We start from the raw sequence: 16,858 nt of genomic DNA, 5'->3' as shown, positions 1-16,858 counted from the left end.
ATCCTAAAAAACTGAAAATATCTTAGTCCAGTTTACAGGTCTGATTAAAAAAATAATCGAATTTGCTTTATAACAACCAGTTTAGAGTAGTAGTGATCTGTCGCGTACGTGACGCACTCTCATTTGACGAATATATAAGTCAAGGAAAATAGACAGAATTTTGGACGGAATGACTGAACTTATACCGTGCGGAAAAGATTGAGGACGAAATCCAGCCAAAGAGAAGATTTAGGACTAAGATAGGAAAAGAGCTAAAGGTTGATGACCAAATTTGACATTTTCCTAATTCTAAATTGCACATGTTATGTGAAGAGGAATTTGGCACTTGGCACATCAGCATCACGTGCCACTTGAAATTAAGAGGACATGAATGACCCACTTCTCATATCGTCTTCTAAATCCATGGGTTTTATTTGTATAACGGCGTTGTACTTAGAATCGGTTCAATTCATTTCATTTCATTTAAAGGCCACAACTACTATGAGAAATCTCACTTTAATGGAAATGTACGACCATCGGTCATGTCTTCCTTGGCAGTGACCCTGCTGGAATTGGCATTAATTCCATGAAACTACCCGCTCCATTATTGGCCTTCGTTGTTTAGCAGGGGGCAGGACTTTCTGATTCAACAAAAGAAGGATCACATTCGGCAAAAAAAAAAAAAAACAAAACAAAACAAAACAAAGATGCCGTACCGGTCTTTGTCAATCTAATTCATTGATCTTCTGCAAAATGAAAAAAAAATCTCCAAGGACCCAGTCTTTGTCTACCAAGTTCAGCCCTGCACTTTGAGGCCTTCTACTACAAGTCAAAGGTTGAAAATGGAAAAAAAACCTTCACCGCTATTCCAACTCTGCTTATTAAATCCTTCCAGGGTATCCCTTTTCCCCCCTGGATTAGGTAACCAGTCCATTTCTCCATATCTTGGATTTTCCTGGTCACATTAGGTCCGCTGCTACTATCACCATCTTCACAATATCCACAAGAAACACTCAAAGATCATCTAAATCCTTATACTCATCAACCAGCCCATGAAACCATCACTAACCAATGGATCACTCCTTCCTTGTCCTCGTCCTTCTTGTTCCTTGCTTGCTTTGCTTCTCTTCTGCGCTCGAGACGATCGGCCCGACTCAGTCGTTGAGTGACGGAGAAACGTTGGTTTCCCAGGCTGAAGTCTTTGAGCTCGGCTTCTTCAGCCCAGCGGGCTCCGCCAACCGGTTCCTGGGAATATGGTACAAGAAGATCCCCGACAGGACGGTTGTTTGGGTGGCGAACAGAGACAATCCGATCAACGGCTCTCCGGGGAACTTGACGCTCACCGCCTCCGGGAACCTCGTCCTCCTCAGCTACAGCAGCGACACCATTGTCTGGTCCACGAACACGACGAGCTCTAAGCCCATGAGCTCGAGCGTCCGGCTCCTAGCGACAGGAAACCTCGTGCTTCAGGATGGAAGCGACCCGAACTCGGAGGTGTACTTGTGGCAGAGTTTCGATTACCCTACAGATACTTTCCTGCCCGATATGAAAATCGGATGGGACCTCAAGAGGGGGCTCAACCGCCATCTTGTGGCTTGGAAAAGTCCCAGCGATCCGTCCTCGAGTGACTTCACTTGGGGACTTGAGCTCCACAGTTACCCTGAAGCCGTCGCTTGGAAGGGTAATCATAAATACTTCCGCAGCGGGCCCTGGAACGGGATCCGGTACAGCGGAGCGCCTGAGCAGAAGCCCAACAACCTCTTCTGGTTCAAGTTCGTCTCGAATGAGGAAGAGGTTTACTACACATACGGCCTCCAGGACAAGTCAGTACTCACTAGGAACGTTTTGAATCGGAGTAACGATGCCTGGGAGAGATCCGCTTGGAGTGATCCGACTCAGGAATGGAAGTATTATTCTTCGGTGCCAAAAGACAAATGCGACAACTATAACTTTTGCGGTCCCCATGGCTATTGTGACATGGCCAATTTGGGTTGCCAATGCCTAGAAGGTGTCTCAACATATTGTCGATACCATTCTAACATTTTGGACTATCAAGCTATTCAGATTTTGTTACGACAATTATTTACAGTCCTCGTTCTGCTTTCATGTGATGATATGCCTTCCTATAATCTTTCCAGCTTTCTGACATTTTTCGTTCCCCTTGTCGTAAGGTTTCAGCCCCAAATCACCCGATAAGTGGGCTGCCATGGACTGGACACAAGGTTGCAAACGGGACAAGCCGCTCCAGTGTGGGGACAAGGTTGGATTCAAGAAATTCACAAACATGAAATTGCCGGACACAACATCTACTTGGGTGAACGCGAGCCTGGATATCAAAGCATGTCATGAGAAGTGCTTGGGAAACTGTTCCTGCACCGCTTACACTCATTCTGATATAAGAGCTTCGGGAAGTGGATGCGCTCTTTGGTTCGGAGATCTACTGGACATTCGAACTTTCTCAGATGGTGGGCAGGATCTGCATATACGAATGGCAGCCTCAGAACTAGGTATTTACCAGGTTTTGGTTTGATTTAGGTTGCTTTTCTTCCTATCTGATTCTATGGAATCTTAATCTTACAGTGGAGTTTATTTGTTTGGAATTTGAGGAGGGGATAATGGAAATCGTTTGAAGATAGCAGTTGCAGCTGTTGTCGGGATCGTTGGAGCTCTAGGAATGGTCTTTACAATCTATTGCTGTCACAGAAGCAGGACGAAGTCCAAAGGTACGATCAGTACTGGTCGATCTGCAACTAGAAATGCTGTCAAATGCGTTCTGCATAGATTTATCTAATCTTTTGTCAAGGAAGAGAGAATGCAATCTGGAAAATTTTTCCAGGCTAAGCTCATTTTCTTCTTGCCCTGTTTGATTTTAGTTTCTGCCATTTCAAATCCAACTTTTAAATCCAATAATTTTCAGGAGAAACAGGAGAAAAAGGGGAAAAGGAACAGAAGAATGAGCATTCCGGGGAAGACATGGAGCTACCTGCATTTGACCTTGCTATGATTATCAATGCCACCGGCAATTTTTCGGCTAACAACAAGCTTGGAGAGGGAGGTTTTGGACCTGTATATAAGGTAAGCATGTAAGACTGATATTAAAAAATTTGATGACTCGAAAAACCAGCTCAAGAGGAGAACTTGTTATTCTTGAAATTATCAGGGGACATTAGCAGATGGGCAAGAAATAGCCGTAAAGAGGCTGTCTAGCAGCTCAGGACAAGGCCTGAAGGAGTTCAAGAATGAGGTTATATTGATCGCGAAGCTTCAGCACCGAAACCTCGTGAAGCTCCTAGGTTGCTGCATCGAGGGAGGGGAGAAGATGCTAGTCTATGAATACATGCCGAACAAAAGCTTGGATGCCTTCATTTTTGGTCCGAACTTTGTTCCATTTTCCATTCAAATATAGAATACAAAGAGAAAAATTTTAGTGCATAGTTCCTTCATTGATCCCGTTTGAGTTGGCTTTTGTTCAGATGACAAGAGAAGTTACTTGTTGGATTGGCCAACAAGGTTCAGCATCATATGTGGGGTTGCCCGGGGGATTCTGTATCTTCATCAAGATTCGAGATTGAGGATCATACACAGAGATTTGAAAGCAAGCAATGTCCTTCTCGATAAAGAAATGAAGCCAAAGATCTCGGACTTCGGGATGGCTAAAACGTTTGGGGGAGATCAGTCTGAAGGGAATACAAACAGAGTTGTTGGCACTTAGTAAGCAATGTTAAATTGAACATATTATATAATTGTGCAGGAAATTGTCATTCGGTTTCTGATACATTACATGCAACGAACGTTTTGGCAGTGGTTATATGGCACCAGAGTATGCCACTGATGGGCTTTTCTCGGTGAAATCGGATGTCTTCAGCTTCGGGATTTTGTTACTGGAGATTATAAGTGGAAAGAGAAGCCGGGGCATATTTCGATCGAACCAGAACCTGATCGGGCATGTAAGTGCATTTCAATGACAAATTGGTTCTCATTTCTCACCATGTACAAAAACGGAACCTAACAGAGGATTGAATTCTTCCAATAGGCTTGGAGACTGTACTCCGAAGGGAGGCCACTCGAGCTGATGGATCCATGCCTTGAGGACACAGCGGACTCGTCTTGCAAATTTTCGGAAGTGATGCGCTGCATCCACGTGAGCTTCCTCTGCCTCCAGCAGCGGCCTGAGGACAGGCCCAGCATGGCCTCTGTGGCCGTGATGCTGGGAAGCGACGGCCCTCTGCCCCCACCCAAACAACCGGGTTTCCTCATCGACTGCTCCGACGGCCCATCTGAAGCGGACTCATCATCGGGCAAGCTGTTGTCCCATTCAATCAATGAGATCACCATCAGCCTAGTACAGGCTCGGTGACTGTTCGCGATCAAGTTGTCGGAAAGCCACCATTTCATATAGAACCTACTGCTCGAATCATGATCACCTGTAGGATTAATTTAGAGAATGCCACGCAGAGTATCAAGCTGCTTCCTGCCATTTCCGAGACTAACATTTGTTCCTCGTTGCTAGTCGGTCATACATTTTTCATCGACAATGACCCCTTAATCAAGCTTAGAAACGCAGACTTTCAAATCGTGGGATCATGTGGACTTTGAATTCTTCGCGTCACGGATATGTAAATTAAGTTGTTGATATTGAAAGTAATGGGAACACGTCATGATCCCTTTTCTCCAACAATTGGGGTAGGCAAGGTTAGGTGAAATAAACCCCATCCTAAAGCAAAAGAGGCTAATCTTAATTATCAACCTTTAATTAATTATATACTTCACGTACACTTTCTTTCGCCGAATAAATTAATCTGCATAGATTTTGACAATCCAAAGGCGGGGGCGGAGAAAGGAGAACCAACAAACGCACTTGCGCTCAATTTGGATTCGATTCTTATCGGCGAAACTCGAAACGCTCTTGGCTGAGGACAGAAATTGAAAAAAAAAAAAAAAAGGAAGGAGGGGAGGGGGAGGGAATTTTGGTCAGCATGTGGTCTCTAATACGTCATTCGACGGGGTCTCATTTAACCCACAAATTGGGAAAGTTAAAAATCATAGAGCACCCACCTACCAATAAGAAGTTGGTCCCGCTCCTGCACTGAAGGGCCCATCATTTTCCAAATCAGACGGCTGAGATCGCCCGATCATCCATCGACCGGTTGTCAAGGGGCCAGTGATACGCATTTCGGGTGTCGATCCATGATTGATCAAGCGCGTCCCCACCTGTTCACTGAATTGCCGAGATGCATCTGATGAGAACCCATCCAGAGGGAAACAGCCAAAGCAAAAGATTAGGCCGCTTCTAGAAAATCATCCATAGATTGCTTGCAACAACCCATCATGATGAGCGTGCGTAGCAACAACATCCCATCATTGCTCATTAATGACCCAATTAATTTCAATCCCCTTATAATTCCAATGCCACACCACACTCCTAAATTAAATTATGCAGAAACTGAGAAGGGCGTGCTGAATATCGCGAAAAGGACATCACTTAAAAGTCTAGAAGTAAAAAAAAAAAAAACTCACTTTCGATTTTCATCGGTAAAACTTTCGGTTATTCTCCTCCTCCATCCTTCAAACATGCTCACGGCCTTCATCTATAGTAAAGAAAAAAGTGTTATATATATATATATCAAGAAATTCGAACTGATTTTTTCCACCAAAATTAATATAAAATCGAGTCAGAAGGTAAAAATCATATATTTATCAAAGATAACATTTTGTTTTTTTCAAAGAGAAATATTATTAAAGATTTTTTTTTTGGTGACGTTAATTTTTTTTTCCTTGAATAACAAGTTAAAGAGAACAATTTCTTAGAATTATTGATAGCGAAAAGGTGAGGGGTGTTTTCCCTCTTACTAGTACGAAAGTGAAAACTGTTTTCACTAATTGGATTTCATTAATTGACTAATTGGGTAATAATTAATCAGCTGAAATTTGAGATTTCTATCTTTTCATACAATTTGCTAAATCGTCCCTGAATTTTCTTAATTTCGTAAAATTTCCTCCGAATTTTTTGTGGCCACTCCTTTAACAACCCAAACCAATCCGCATAATGATGGCAGCTATAAATTGAGCTTCTCGTCTTCCACCTTCGATCGTCGGAGAGCAAGAGGGAGCGCAGAGGTGAAGCTCATTTCAATGGCGACGAAGCTGTATGTTGTGTAAGTACATGATCGGCTTCTCTCCCGCTTAGTCTTCTCGCGCATTTCGCGATTTCACTACCTTTATCGCCCACCATGCTTCGTTCCTCGGGTGGTCGTTCAGTTGTAGTGATCGCTTGATCTTATGTTCGCTCAGCTGAGTGATCGATTGGTGCTCGAGTAAGGAGATATTGCAGCCATAGATTACGGTTGCAGGGGCGGTTTGTGCTAAAAAATGTGATTTTGTTGTAGTCGGAGAATTATGTCGTAGGTTGAGCTGTAGCTGAGGAATGTTTGAGCAATTGAGCTGGAATTGATCTTTTCTGCTATATTTTAAGGTCTGATTGATGGTTAGAAATTGAGTTTGGCTATATTCATCTCGAGTTGCATGCATGCATGGCTGTCAGAGGGGGCAAAATGGAAGGAATAAGCTGCATTTAGGGGACTGGAGTTGAAGAAGCAAGTCCTGATTATATTGATTAATTTGAATAGTTGGTTACTGCTACTATCAGTGAATTTCTTGAATTTAGGAGCAGGTTTGAGTAGAGAAGTAGGGACCAGTGGATTGGGGCATGAATCAGAATGAGTTTTTTGCAGACGAATTCTCATCTTCTGGGGAGTTGATTTGAATGATGTAATGTAGGCCTCCTTGAGGCTTTAGAGTGTTGAGATGGGAGATTGAAGTTATTGTGTTGGGAGTGTCTTTATGACTTTGGTTCTAGTCCATTGTAGTTATAAAGTATGCCTTCAAATAAGAAATATAAGTTACATCAAGTATCTTGAAGGGGGTGACTCTAAAGAATTCCCATCAGAGAAAAGGACAAAATAAACAAAGTTGAAAAAAACTGGTACCTCCATAATCTCGCACACGAATTTATTCAATTACTCAGTATCGTACTCTGGGTATGGCTCTCATTCTCCACAGAATGATATGCAGCTCCCATTCTTCTTTTGTATATCCTCCTTTTTCCCCTGGAATCTACACATTATTTGTTAGTTTTATTATACCAGGATACTGAATAATGAATACCATAATGAGCTGGGCTGGTGCATAGAGATTTAGCGAATCCAATCTCACTGCATATAGAGCAACCACCTGTCCGGCATCTGGCAAAGCATGTCCATGTCAATCAAAGAGTCACCAACTACCATAAATTCCATATGATTGAACATTTGCATGAAGATGTTTCAATTTTGTTTGTAGATATGATTTGAAATGTTTTAGTAAATACGCATGCACATGTTTGAAAATATAATAATCAATTGTAAGTTGGTGCTCTGATTATTTCACTGTACAACATACAACGTCAAAGCCTCGGTTTGCATTAAAAACTTTTTGTAATATGTGACCAGGTACTATTCCATGTATGGTCATGTAGAGAGGCTAGCGGAAGAGATACAGAAAGGCGCTGCATCTGTTGAAGGTGTGGAAGCAAAACTTTGGCAGGTACTTTTATCATTCTTCACATAATCCTTCTTGGCTATTATGTAACTGTGAGCTCCTGGCATAGGAAATGTCAAAATTTTGTTGATGGGCTAGAATTCTTTCAAATGATGTATCTCATCAGTGCATAACGGAAGCCCATTTTATGATTTGTTTTCCTGGGTAGATGTCCTTCTACAATCCTAGCTTCTTGCGTCCTTGCTGTGCAAGTAAGAAGCATCTTGTCTTTGCAATACACTACAGAAAATGTAGATGAGCTTGAATTATAAGTGAATAACATGTTGCAGTGATAGAAAGAAATATTGCCCACGATCATTATCCGTCTTTAGTACTAATGCTCTGTAGTCCTGATTCGGCTCGATCCTGTTTGCCATGCATTTTTTCGGCTATTCTTTTGTCAAACTGTGTAAACCTTGTTTGTTAATGTAGTTTTCTCATTGCATCAGCCATCAGTTTTTATTATATTGTAACAATGTGCAATATTCCTGTCAAGTCTTAGCCTCCTGGGAGTTCCTACTGTTTGTTGATTTTTGACATTTTACAGAAGAATGCTCCCTGATTGACTATTTACTTGGATAAATGACTTATCTGGACTTATCCCTTGCTTTGGCACCTTTACAAATCCACGAGAAGAGCACTCACTCTATGTTATTAGAATCCAGCTAAGTAGCAAAGTAATTGAGTGGGGATGTGGAACAGGTCCCTGAGACACTACCAGCAGAGGTGCTTGCAAAGATGAATGCACCCCCTAAGAGTGACGTACCTAATATCACACCTAATGAACTCGCTGAGGGTGATGGGTTTGTTTTCGGATTCCCAACAAGATTCGGTATGATGGCTGCTCAATTCAAGGCATTTATGGATGCTACTGGAGGTTTGTGGAGGACTCAACAGCTAGCAGGCAAGCCTGCTGGCATCTTCTACAGCACTGGGTCACAAGGTGGTGGCCAAGAGACTACTCCGTAAGTACTGATTACTATTCGAGTGAATATATTACAATTTACACCATTGAATTAAAAGGAAGAAAAAATGATGCTGCACTATGGTTGGAGAAATGACCTTTTTAGGGAAGTAGAAAAACGACCTTTTAAGGTGGCCGTTATATATCTTGCAGCACTGGCTGTTCGGAAGTGGTTTCCCCAAGATGTTACTCAGAGTTGCTTTCGAGTGTCGATTTTCATAAATTATTGGACTGGTGGCTAGTAGATGGTGATAGGCAAATCATAAGAGGTACTAGTGTTGGTCAGCAGCAATAGTAGTTCGGTGAAATTACGTATTACATTCTTCCGAATAATTTCTAAGATGAAATTTAACGGGAAGCATTCGAAGCAAATTGCGTCTCTAATATAATATGCTCTCAAACTAGAACTGTGGTTGTTCAGGTTGACTGCCATCACACAATTGGTTCACCATGGCATGATATTTGTTCCCATTGGATACACATTCGGGGCTGGCATGTTCGAGATGGAACAGGTGAAGGGCGGGAGCCCTTACGGAGCAGGGACTTTCGCAGGTGATGGGTCGAGACAGCCTTCGGAGCTTGAGCTGGCCCAAGCTTTCCATCAAGGGAAGTACCTCGCAACCATTACGAAGAAGCTGAAAGGAGCCGCTTGAATCAAGAAACCATATAGTAATTCGACTTAAAGCCATTCACCCTTCTTCATTCCAAGACTTTTCTCCTTTCCTTTCTTACGAGATTCTCGATATTGTTTCTCATGGTGCTTGCAGTTAATAATTCTTGCTCAACTGAGCGATTGCTCTGTGAAGAAGTGTTGCATAGTATAGTGGTTTTCCCTAATGACATGAATAGTAGGTTGAATTTGCGAGGATATGGTTTCTAAGTGATTGTACTGGTGACTAGATTCAATGTAAATGTAAGATTGTGTTCTGTTCTGTTTAACTGATAGCGGTATTGGTCGGGATGGACTTGCACCGCTATGAATTTCATTCGGATGAGTTGCTGTTTCTAACGATGTCGGTTTCCAAACAAAGTAGGGACTCCTGTAAAATTCATATAGAGAAGCAGCCGACTGCGATTTTATCCTAACCTTGCGACAAACTATATATTCTCCGTGACACGCAGCTTTTTCACGTCTCATGAAACGTTCTCTCTCGACTTAAGGTGAACTAAATTTCTTGCCTGTTATGAATCAAATCCACCTAACATTATATCATAGTCAATAGTACCGATCTCACTAAATTCGTTCACCCATCGGTAAGTCCTAAAGCGATCGATGATGAGGTAAAGCAGCAAGTAAAGATGATACTAATTAATTCAAGTGTGCATATTTAATTGTTTGGGATAAAAGATCTTTAACTTTTGAATTGTACATTTTTCTCTTCTTTTTAGCTTTAATCAACTTTATTTTTACATGTTCTATTCTTCCTGTTCTTTATGTCTTTTAGGGAGAGAATCGCATAAAGTTCATTGTTATGATTAGTCATTTCTCCTCTTGAATTATTGTTACTCCGCTTTTCCTTTAAAAAAGAATTAAACAAACTCATCTTCTAATCTTATTATTTCCCGTAAAATAGTGAAAAAATTATTCCAACATTAATATGTTCACTCATGCGACTTGTCCTAAATGATTTTAATTTGCAATATTTATTTTTAAGATATACATTTCCAAATTCTCGGAATCTAAGCTTTATATTGCGATACATCGATCAGAGAATAAATTTGAAATTCATAATTTAAAACCTACAAAATTTTTTGATTAAGAGCAATATCTTGTTTTAGAAAAATATAAAAAAAGAACTGATTTCACCGGCTATCAACTTGAATTTATTGGTCAAATATCAACTAAACGGTTATATGTGTATATAATTTTATATGGTTATATATTTATATATACACCGAAATTGAGACATTGCCTTCCCTCTTTTTCATCTGACAACCCACAGGAATAAGTTAAAACTTCAAAGATTTCTCAACCATATAAAATAAGCTCTCTTCCTTTTCTCTTATCTATTTAAGTTGGTTATTTGTGAACATTATTTGTATATATAAACCCCAAGTGCGTTTTGAAAATTAATTTCCTTTCACAGTCAAATGAAGTTCGCTACTTTCTTTTTCTCTTCTCTCTCGATCATCAATACATTTAAGTTTTCTTTTTAGAGAAAAAGTTAATAGTACTTTCAATAATGGTATTAAAATATCTACCCGACTCTTGAAAAAAAAAAAAACTACTCCAAACACTGGATTTAGATATTGATCGACCGATAACATAATTCTGTTTCAGCACATTTCACTATATTTAGCATGACCAATGGATCCAATATGTCGAGTTTGGTCAAGTTTTAGATTTTAATTAACACGATAATTGGAATTTATAGTTCACAAAATCATATCATATGTATTTTAGAGTGCGTTTGGTTTCAGAGTTAAAGTAATTTTGATTTTGATTTTGATTGTGGAAAAAGACAAATGAGATGATATTATAAATTTGACTTGGAAAACGTGTGTTTTTGTTGTGTAATGGGTAGAGTTAAAATCAAAATCATGATTTTAAAATCAAACTCTAAAACCAAACAGGCCATTAACGTGGAGCCGAACATTATTACTAGCATTAAAGAATTTTTCTAACTTTTAGCTTCTTTGCCATCCAATGGAACCTCCTCAAAGTGTCCATTAGACCAAAAGCACAAAGGCATGCCCCCGATAGCATCACCGATACACCTCTCCAATTCTTGGTATCAAAATAAAATTAAAAATAAATAAACATATAAATATTTTCAAAAAATAACAGATAAATTCGAAAATAAATAAACCAAAAAAATATAATAAGAAAAGGTGGAGTTGTGGGCCTCCCTCTGACTTCCACTAACATATTCCGCAAATTTAAACAAATCGAAAGTGAGATTTCCAATCAAAATGGCATATCCCCACAATCACTCCCTCTTTCTCAAATTCTTTTTTGTGTAAATTCAATTATTCCATCATTGTCTGTCTCCTCTCATTCTCTCTGCTTCAGCCGAAAGCTGAAACAAATATTGTGAAAAAACATTATGCAAAACCCAATAGGATTGACCTCTGGTTAAAGAATGTGATTATCAAGAAGAAAGTTCATGTTTAAATCACACATCGGACGCCATGCAGGAGAATATTTCATTTTGAGCCACTTGCACAGATTGTGACTGGACTTACTTGTCCCGTAGGTTTATAGGGTATTCACGTGGATCATGGGAAGGTCAGCACCCTCGGTATATGAAAAAATAAAATGAGAAAGTGAAAAAAAGTGCAATTTTCAGTGAGGATGAAAAGGAAAAAGAAGAAAAATTATGCAATTTAAAAAAAGAAAAAAATTATGTAATTTTCGGTGAGATTATGTTGTATCTCCTCAACCTTGACCATAATTTTTTTGTTTTTTCCGATTTCAAGGGAGGTAATTCTAGTAACTAATAAAAGGGCACAAATAGTTCTATTGAGTATCGAATCTGAAACTTCTCAATTAACAGGCAAAGACATTGGCCAGTGTGCTACCCGATTTTTTGACATTAATACCCCTCTTCCTCTTTCTTTATTTCTTTTTCAATATTTCGTACATTTATCTCAGTTAATGAATGAAAAATGTAAATGATAAAAATAAGATTATTAAGATCTTATTGAAACAAGTTAACTTTACCAAATATATTGTGATACATTCATCAATAGTTGGTACATGTAGTTTTGGGGTCGACTTTTTTTCCATCGTCAAACGAACGTGAAAGCTAATGCCAACTCTCTCTGTACACAAAAAAAAGTGGCAAAGCTTCCTTTTATCATGTTTCCTTTTTACTAGAATCAGCTAATAACAACAAAATGTTCTATAAAGTAACCTAGAAATCATATCTTTAATTATGTTAATTAGCACTTGTTTTCAAATCCCTAAACCAAACCCTAAATCATGATTCTTCAATTATTAGTACAATAGTGCCCCTTGTTATGCTTCTCCCTGGTCCCATCATGGCTGTCCTTCGGATGGCCATTCCTTTTTGCCTCTTTTCTTCATTCTTTTCCCGGTTAAATTTCGTCACCAAGAGCTGTTGAAGTCTATAGCAGCTCGCATCAGCGAGTGGTTGCCCGAACTAGCTAGGTCACCCGTCAATCCGGAATTGGTTACTAATAAGCACCGTAGATTGATGCTCCTCCAAAGATTCTTTTCCCTACCATTGGTTGATGCTCCTCCAAAGATTACGCGAGACAGTAGAGCATTCGATGCTTCGCTCAACGTAGATATATAGCCATAGTTCCGCACCGTACTGAGTCACCTGAACGTCCCTCCAAAGGTAGGGTTCCAGAATTCGAGACTTGTCTCATGACTGGTGACATGGAAGGTGCTTGACAGTGGTACAAGACACAAGCCTCGACTTCTTAGGTCTTGTCGAGGGCCTTCAGGATCGACTTTCAATTTGTCAGTGTTCTGCACTCCCGAAGATGTAATACATATGTTCAGTAAAATTTGAATAAAAACATCTGGAAGATGATTATGAAGCTTAAAAGGGATATAGTTGATGGACCTAGAAAAAAAAGAGTCTACGCGAATACATCGATGGTTAATTACTAATTAATATTACTCATCTAGTCTGTCAATTTTGGAGTTCCATGTAGTTTATTTCAACTATCGAAAAGATATCTTGAGTGGGTATAATGAAACTAACAACAATACCTGATGATGTTGATGATGATGATGTTGTTGTATCGCGCCGGTTTTCATGTATGGACTGCTCAGAGCCTGTAATTTATTAAGATTAACATCAATTAGAATTGGCTTGTATATTGTGTTGTCATTGTACATAACTAAGTCTGCTGTAATCAGCGATAACTTACCGAGACTTGTTCATGGAGGAACTTGATGTACTCGATGGCTTCAGAAAGCACCGACGCGGTATCAGTCTACATGAAGGTACACGAGAACAACAAAAACGTTAGCATAACTCAATTGGAATAATGTCGTTTGCCTAGCTACGATTTCAACAAGAGAATGATATCTTACATAAAAAATTTCACAAGTAAAGGGAAATACGTACCTTTCCAAAAGGAGAAACCAATTGCTGGAGTGCTGTGATTCTGTCCCCCATCTTCTCTTTCCTCACCTAAATAGGGCACAACCCCAATTGAACAATTTGAACTTTTTGTTAGTTTTATATTCTACACAGAATTAAGTACATTATATATTTTCTCCCTTGTTTATTATTAATTCTAACTATAAGAAATACAAAATTTATTAACTAGACTTAATATATTTTCGGTTTCACCTTGAAAGCTGGCAAAGGAGACTGCGTACTTTCACTTCTAGGCCTTTTGTTAGCTCCTTCACCTCCACTTTTCTTCGTTGTGGTAGCCGAATCACCCCTTTCCAGTAAATTCTACATGAAAAAATTAAAATGATTTTCAATTTGATACTCGAAATTCATGAGTTAAATATATATGTGTTGGTTTGTGCACTAGCAGCACATATTCAAATTGGAGTTGGATATATATGGGACAAGATGATGAGTCAAGAATTTCTCCCAAATTTTGGTGGGTCTAATTGATAATTAGGAATCAATATGTAATGATGATGTCATGATAAAATCAAGGGCATATCTCTTGGAACTTGAAACCCTAATCATCATTTGCATTTGAGTCCAGGGAGATAGAAAAGACAAGGCCAAAATATATAAATAAACATACACACACATATATATCCTGTCAGATATTTGGGAGAACATGCCAAAAGGGTATTTAACGGTGGATTTGCAGTTGCCATTGTTTTCTTTCTGACAATCGAGAGGTCTGCAAATGCATTATAGTTATCAGAAGTGCATTCATTAATTATGCGATGTATAGGCCTATTCTGGGTCATACCTTTGGCTTCTCATCGAAAGACGGCGTCGGGAACTGAGCTTGAACAGGCGGGAAGAAGCTTGGTCTAACATCAGTTACTGCAGCCGCGCCACTCGTGGCATTCCAGAACGGCGCGTTATTGGAGAAGTGGAGCTGACCAGTACCATGGGGCTGTGGAAGCTGCTTCCGTGGCGAGTTCCTCAGGAACTGAGGGACTTTAGACCAATTGGATGGCAAGAACTGATGGTCGGGATGCTGATCGTTGGTGGAGAGGCCATAGTTCGCCGTTGCATAATTTGGATAACTATTATTAACTGGTCGGTTCTCGAACCCAGAATGTTGATGCTGATTATCCGACCCTAATATGCCGTGCAACATGTAGTTTTCTGATCTCCACTGGACCTGACCAGATCCTGTTCCAGCATCTTCCTGAAAGTTAGCGTTCGAGCTCATGTTATCTTGCAGCATGGAGCGGAAACTGCTATCGGCAGCTTTATCGCCTCTCCTGTCAAGCCAAGCCAACAGCATATGTCTTCAGAAATATAATTTTTATAACCAAGATATCTTATTTAATATAGTATTACAAATACTATGTACATCTACTTCCTTTTCTAAGGATTGAATCTTAATTACTTCCATATGTACTCGGGAAATCTTTAGTTATAACTATACTCGACAGTTGCTTCAAGGAACCAGAAGAACTCGGACATCGTTAAAGAGATTCAGGCATTGAATTTACAAGGCCAATCATATAACACTACTGAACTAAGACTCGGATAAAACCCACATGTACCATGGACGCGCATACATACATATGTATATAGGTGCTTGGAGATAAATTAAGGACTCGGAAAGAAATAGAAGTTGAGCTAATTAGGTTCTCACAATAAGGGCTGTTGCTGGTTCCAATCTATGGCTTGAGAAGAGAGTCCCAAGTTCATCATGTGCAAGCTTGTTTCGGCTAAATTCGAGCTGCTGGTGCTTTCTGCTCCCAAGCTCAGCTTGTTGTGCGCGTCATGGTGGTGATGAAACCCCGCCGAGGTCACCCCAGACCCCGAAGATGAAATCGAGATGTTAGGAGAGGAGTGATCTATAGAAGACCTAGGCTTCATGTCCCCCATGTCCGTGAGCCACCCGAAGCCCCCGATTGAGGTCAACCCAGAAGAGGAAGTTGAGGACGCCCCGCTCTCAAATCTATTCCTCGAGGAGGACAGATCCCACATATTCCCGCTCGCCCCGAACTCTTCCGCCATGGCTTGAGAGAGACCTTTTGCTTTGATGGACGTATGTGGGCTCTATGTGTGCCACTAGCTTGGCTCCTTTAAGCTTGAACTCTTCCTCTTCTTGTTCGTTCTTCTGCTTTTGGTACATAAAATGATAAAGGTGGTCCTAAGCATCTCCTGGTATTTATATTGAGGTAAAAGTGACTGTTTGATACAAGAAAGAGAGAGAAGGGCTAATCTATACGGTTGACATTTCACGGATTGCAGTGATTAGACAGCGGAAAAAAAAGTCAATTTGAAATCGAAGTTCTCTTTGGCCAAGTTCTCTATCTTTTCCCTTTCTTAATTTTTAAATTTTTATTAAAATATATTTTGGTTCATTTAGAGATGGTAAGTTAGTAATCTTATGAAGAAGGTTACCGCGGTCTTCAACCAATGCTAGAATTCATATAAATCATTACAAACGTTATGTCATAATGAGAATCAAATTAAAATACTTTAATAATTTTGAAGGGGAGATGAGTGTAGCAATGTATCAGACCCCATTCTCATGGCTTTCTCATATATTCTAGTACTACTACCATGTCTTTATGAGAATTGTAGTGTATACATGCGTACGAACATTCCTACATACATACATACATACATATATATATATATACATATTCTTTCCATTGGCATACTGAATTTGGATTTTTTTTAAAAATTAATAGTTTACTGTTGAATCAATAATAGAAATGAATTCCACCGAAAAGAATAATAGAAATGAATTGTCGTGCCGTTCTTCCGAAAGGGGCTTCATCCCATTATTTGCTTTTATAGTGCTGCATATCCCTAAATTGAAATTCCACAAGACAAAGGGATGTAGTGCAATTGCACATACTTTGGCCTAATAACTGAGATTTCATGTTTGATTATCACCAATAAAGCTACCTTTGCCCCTTTATTTAGATTTTGATTTTCTTATACTAGAGCATGGACTTTTTTGTAACTTGAAAAATTTCATAGGCCATATGCGAAGAAAAAAGGAATGACGAGCATAAAAATTGCAAGAATGTAATATTTTACTCTTTTTTGTCTTAAGATGCTAAAATAGAAACTGAAGAGTGAGGAGTACATTTTAACATGTTGCAAGAACAGTAAAACTACTCGGCCAAAAAAAAAAAAAGAGAGAACATTAATACTATATATGCAACATATTCTCCTGTCCTGTTTACATATATGTGTGCATTCTCAGAACTATCAATAAATCGTTAGTTCTTTTAATGCA

The 16,858-nt window shown here is 39.5% G+C and overlaps 3 protein-coding genes across 3 annotated transcripts; 2 read left to right on the top strand and 1 right to left on the bottom strand.

The window, feature by feature from the left end:
• Positions 1-851: 851 nt before the first annotated feature.
• LOC116213722 (G-type lectin S-receptor-like serine/threonine-protein kinase At4g27290) lies at positions 852-4,615 on the top strand. Its single transcript, XM_031548766.1, has 8 exons — positions 852-1,987; positions 2,151-2,486; positions 2,586-2,702; positions 2,897-3,054; positions 3,140-3,350; positions 3,453-3,690; positions 3,782-3,926; positions 4,013-4,615. The coding sequence occupies exons 1-8, from the start codon at positions 1,051-1,053 to the stop codon at positions 4,334-4,336; spliced, it is 2,466 nt and encodes an 821-aa protein (XP_031404626.1). The 5' UTR covers positions 852-1,050; the 3' UTR covers positions 4,337-4,615.
• A 1,366-nt stretch (positions 4,616-5,981) lies between these two features.
• Positions 5,982-9,510, top strand: LOC116192902 (probable NAD(P)H dehydrogenase (quinone) FQR1-like 1). The gene is made up of 4 exons (XM_031521601.1): positions 5,982-6,134; positions 7,467-7,560; positions 8,257-8,519; positions 8,940-9,510. The coding sequence occupies exons 1-4, from the start codon at positions 6,112-6,114 to the stop codon at positions 9,169-9,171; spliced, it is 612 nt and encodes a 203-aa protein (XP_031377461.1). The 5' UTR covers positions 5,982-6,111; the 3' UTR covers positions 9,172-9,510.
• A 2,667-nt stretch (positions 9,511-12,177) lies between these two features.
• Positions 12,178-15,747, bottom strand: LOC116207820 (transcription factor bHLH123-like). Its single transcript, XM_031540950.1, has 7 exons — positions 15,251-15,747; positions 14,387-14,870; positions 13,795-13,905; positions 13,567-13,632; positions 13,367-13,432; positions 13,206-13,271; positions 12,178-12,959 (listed from the first exon to the last, which is right to left on the bottom strand). Exons 1-7 carry the CDS (start codon positions 15,616-15,618, stop codon positions 12,804-12,806), a joined length of 1,317 nt encoding a protein of 438 aa, XP_031396810.1. The 5' UTR covers positions 15,619-15,747; the 3' UTR covers positions 12,178-12,803.
• Between the last annotated feature and the right edge of the window lie 1,111 nt (positions 15,748-16,858).

This window comes from Punica granatum, chromosome 1 (genome assembly GCF_007655135.1).
Source record: "Punica granatum isolate Tunisia-2019 chromosome 1, ASM765513v2, whole genome shotgun sequence".
NCBI classification, from domain to species: Eukaryota; Viridiplantae; Streptophyta; class Magnoliopsida; order Myrtales; family Lythraceae; genus Punica; species Punica granatum.
The sequence above is the reverse complement of the archived record's forward strand: the minus strand, read 5'-3'. Positions and strand labels throughout refer to the sequence as shown.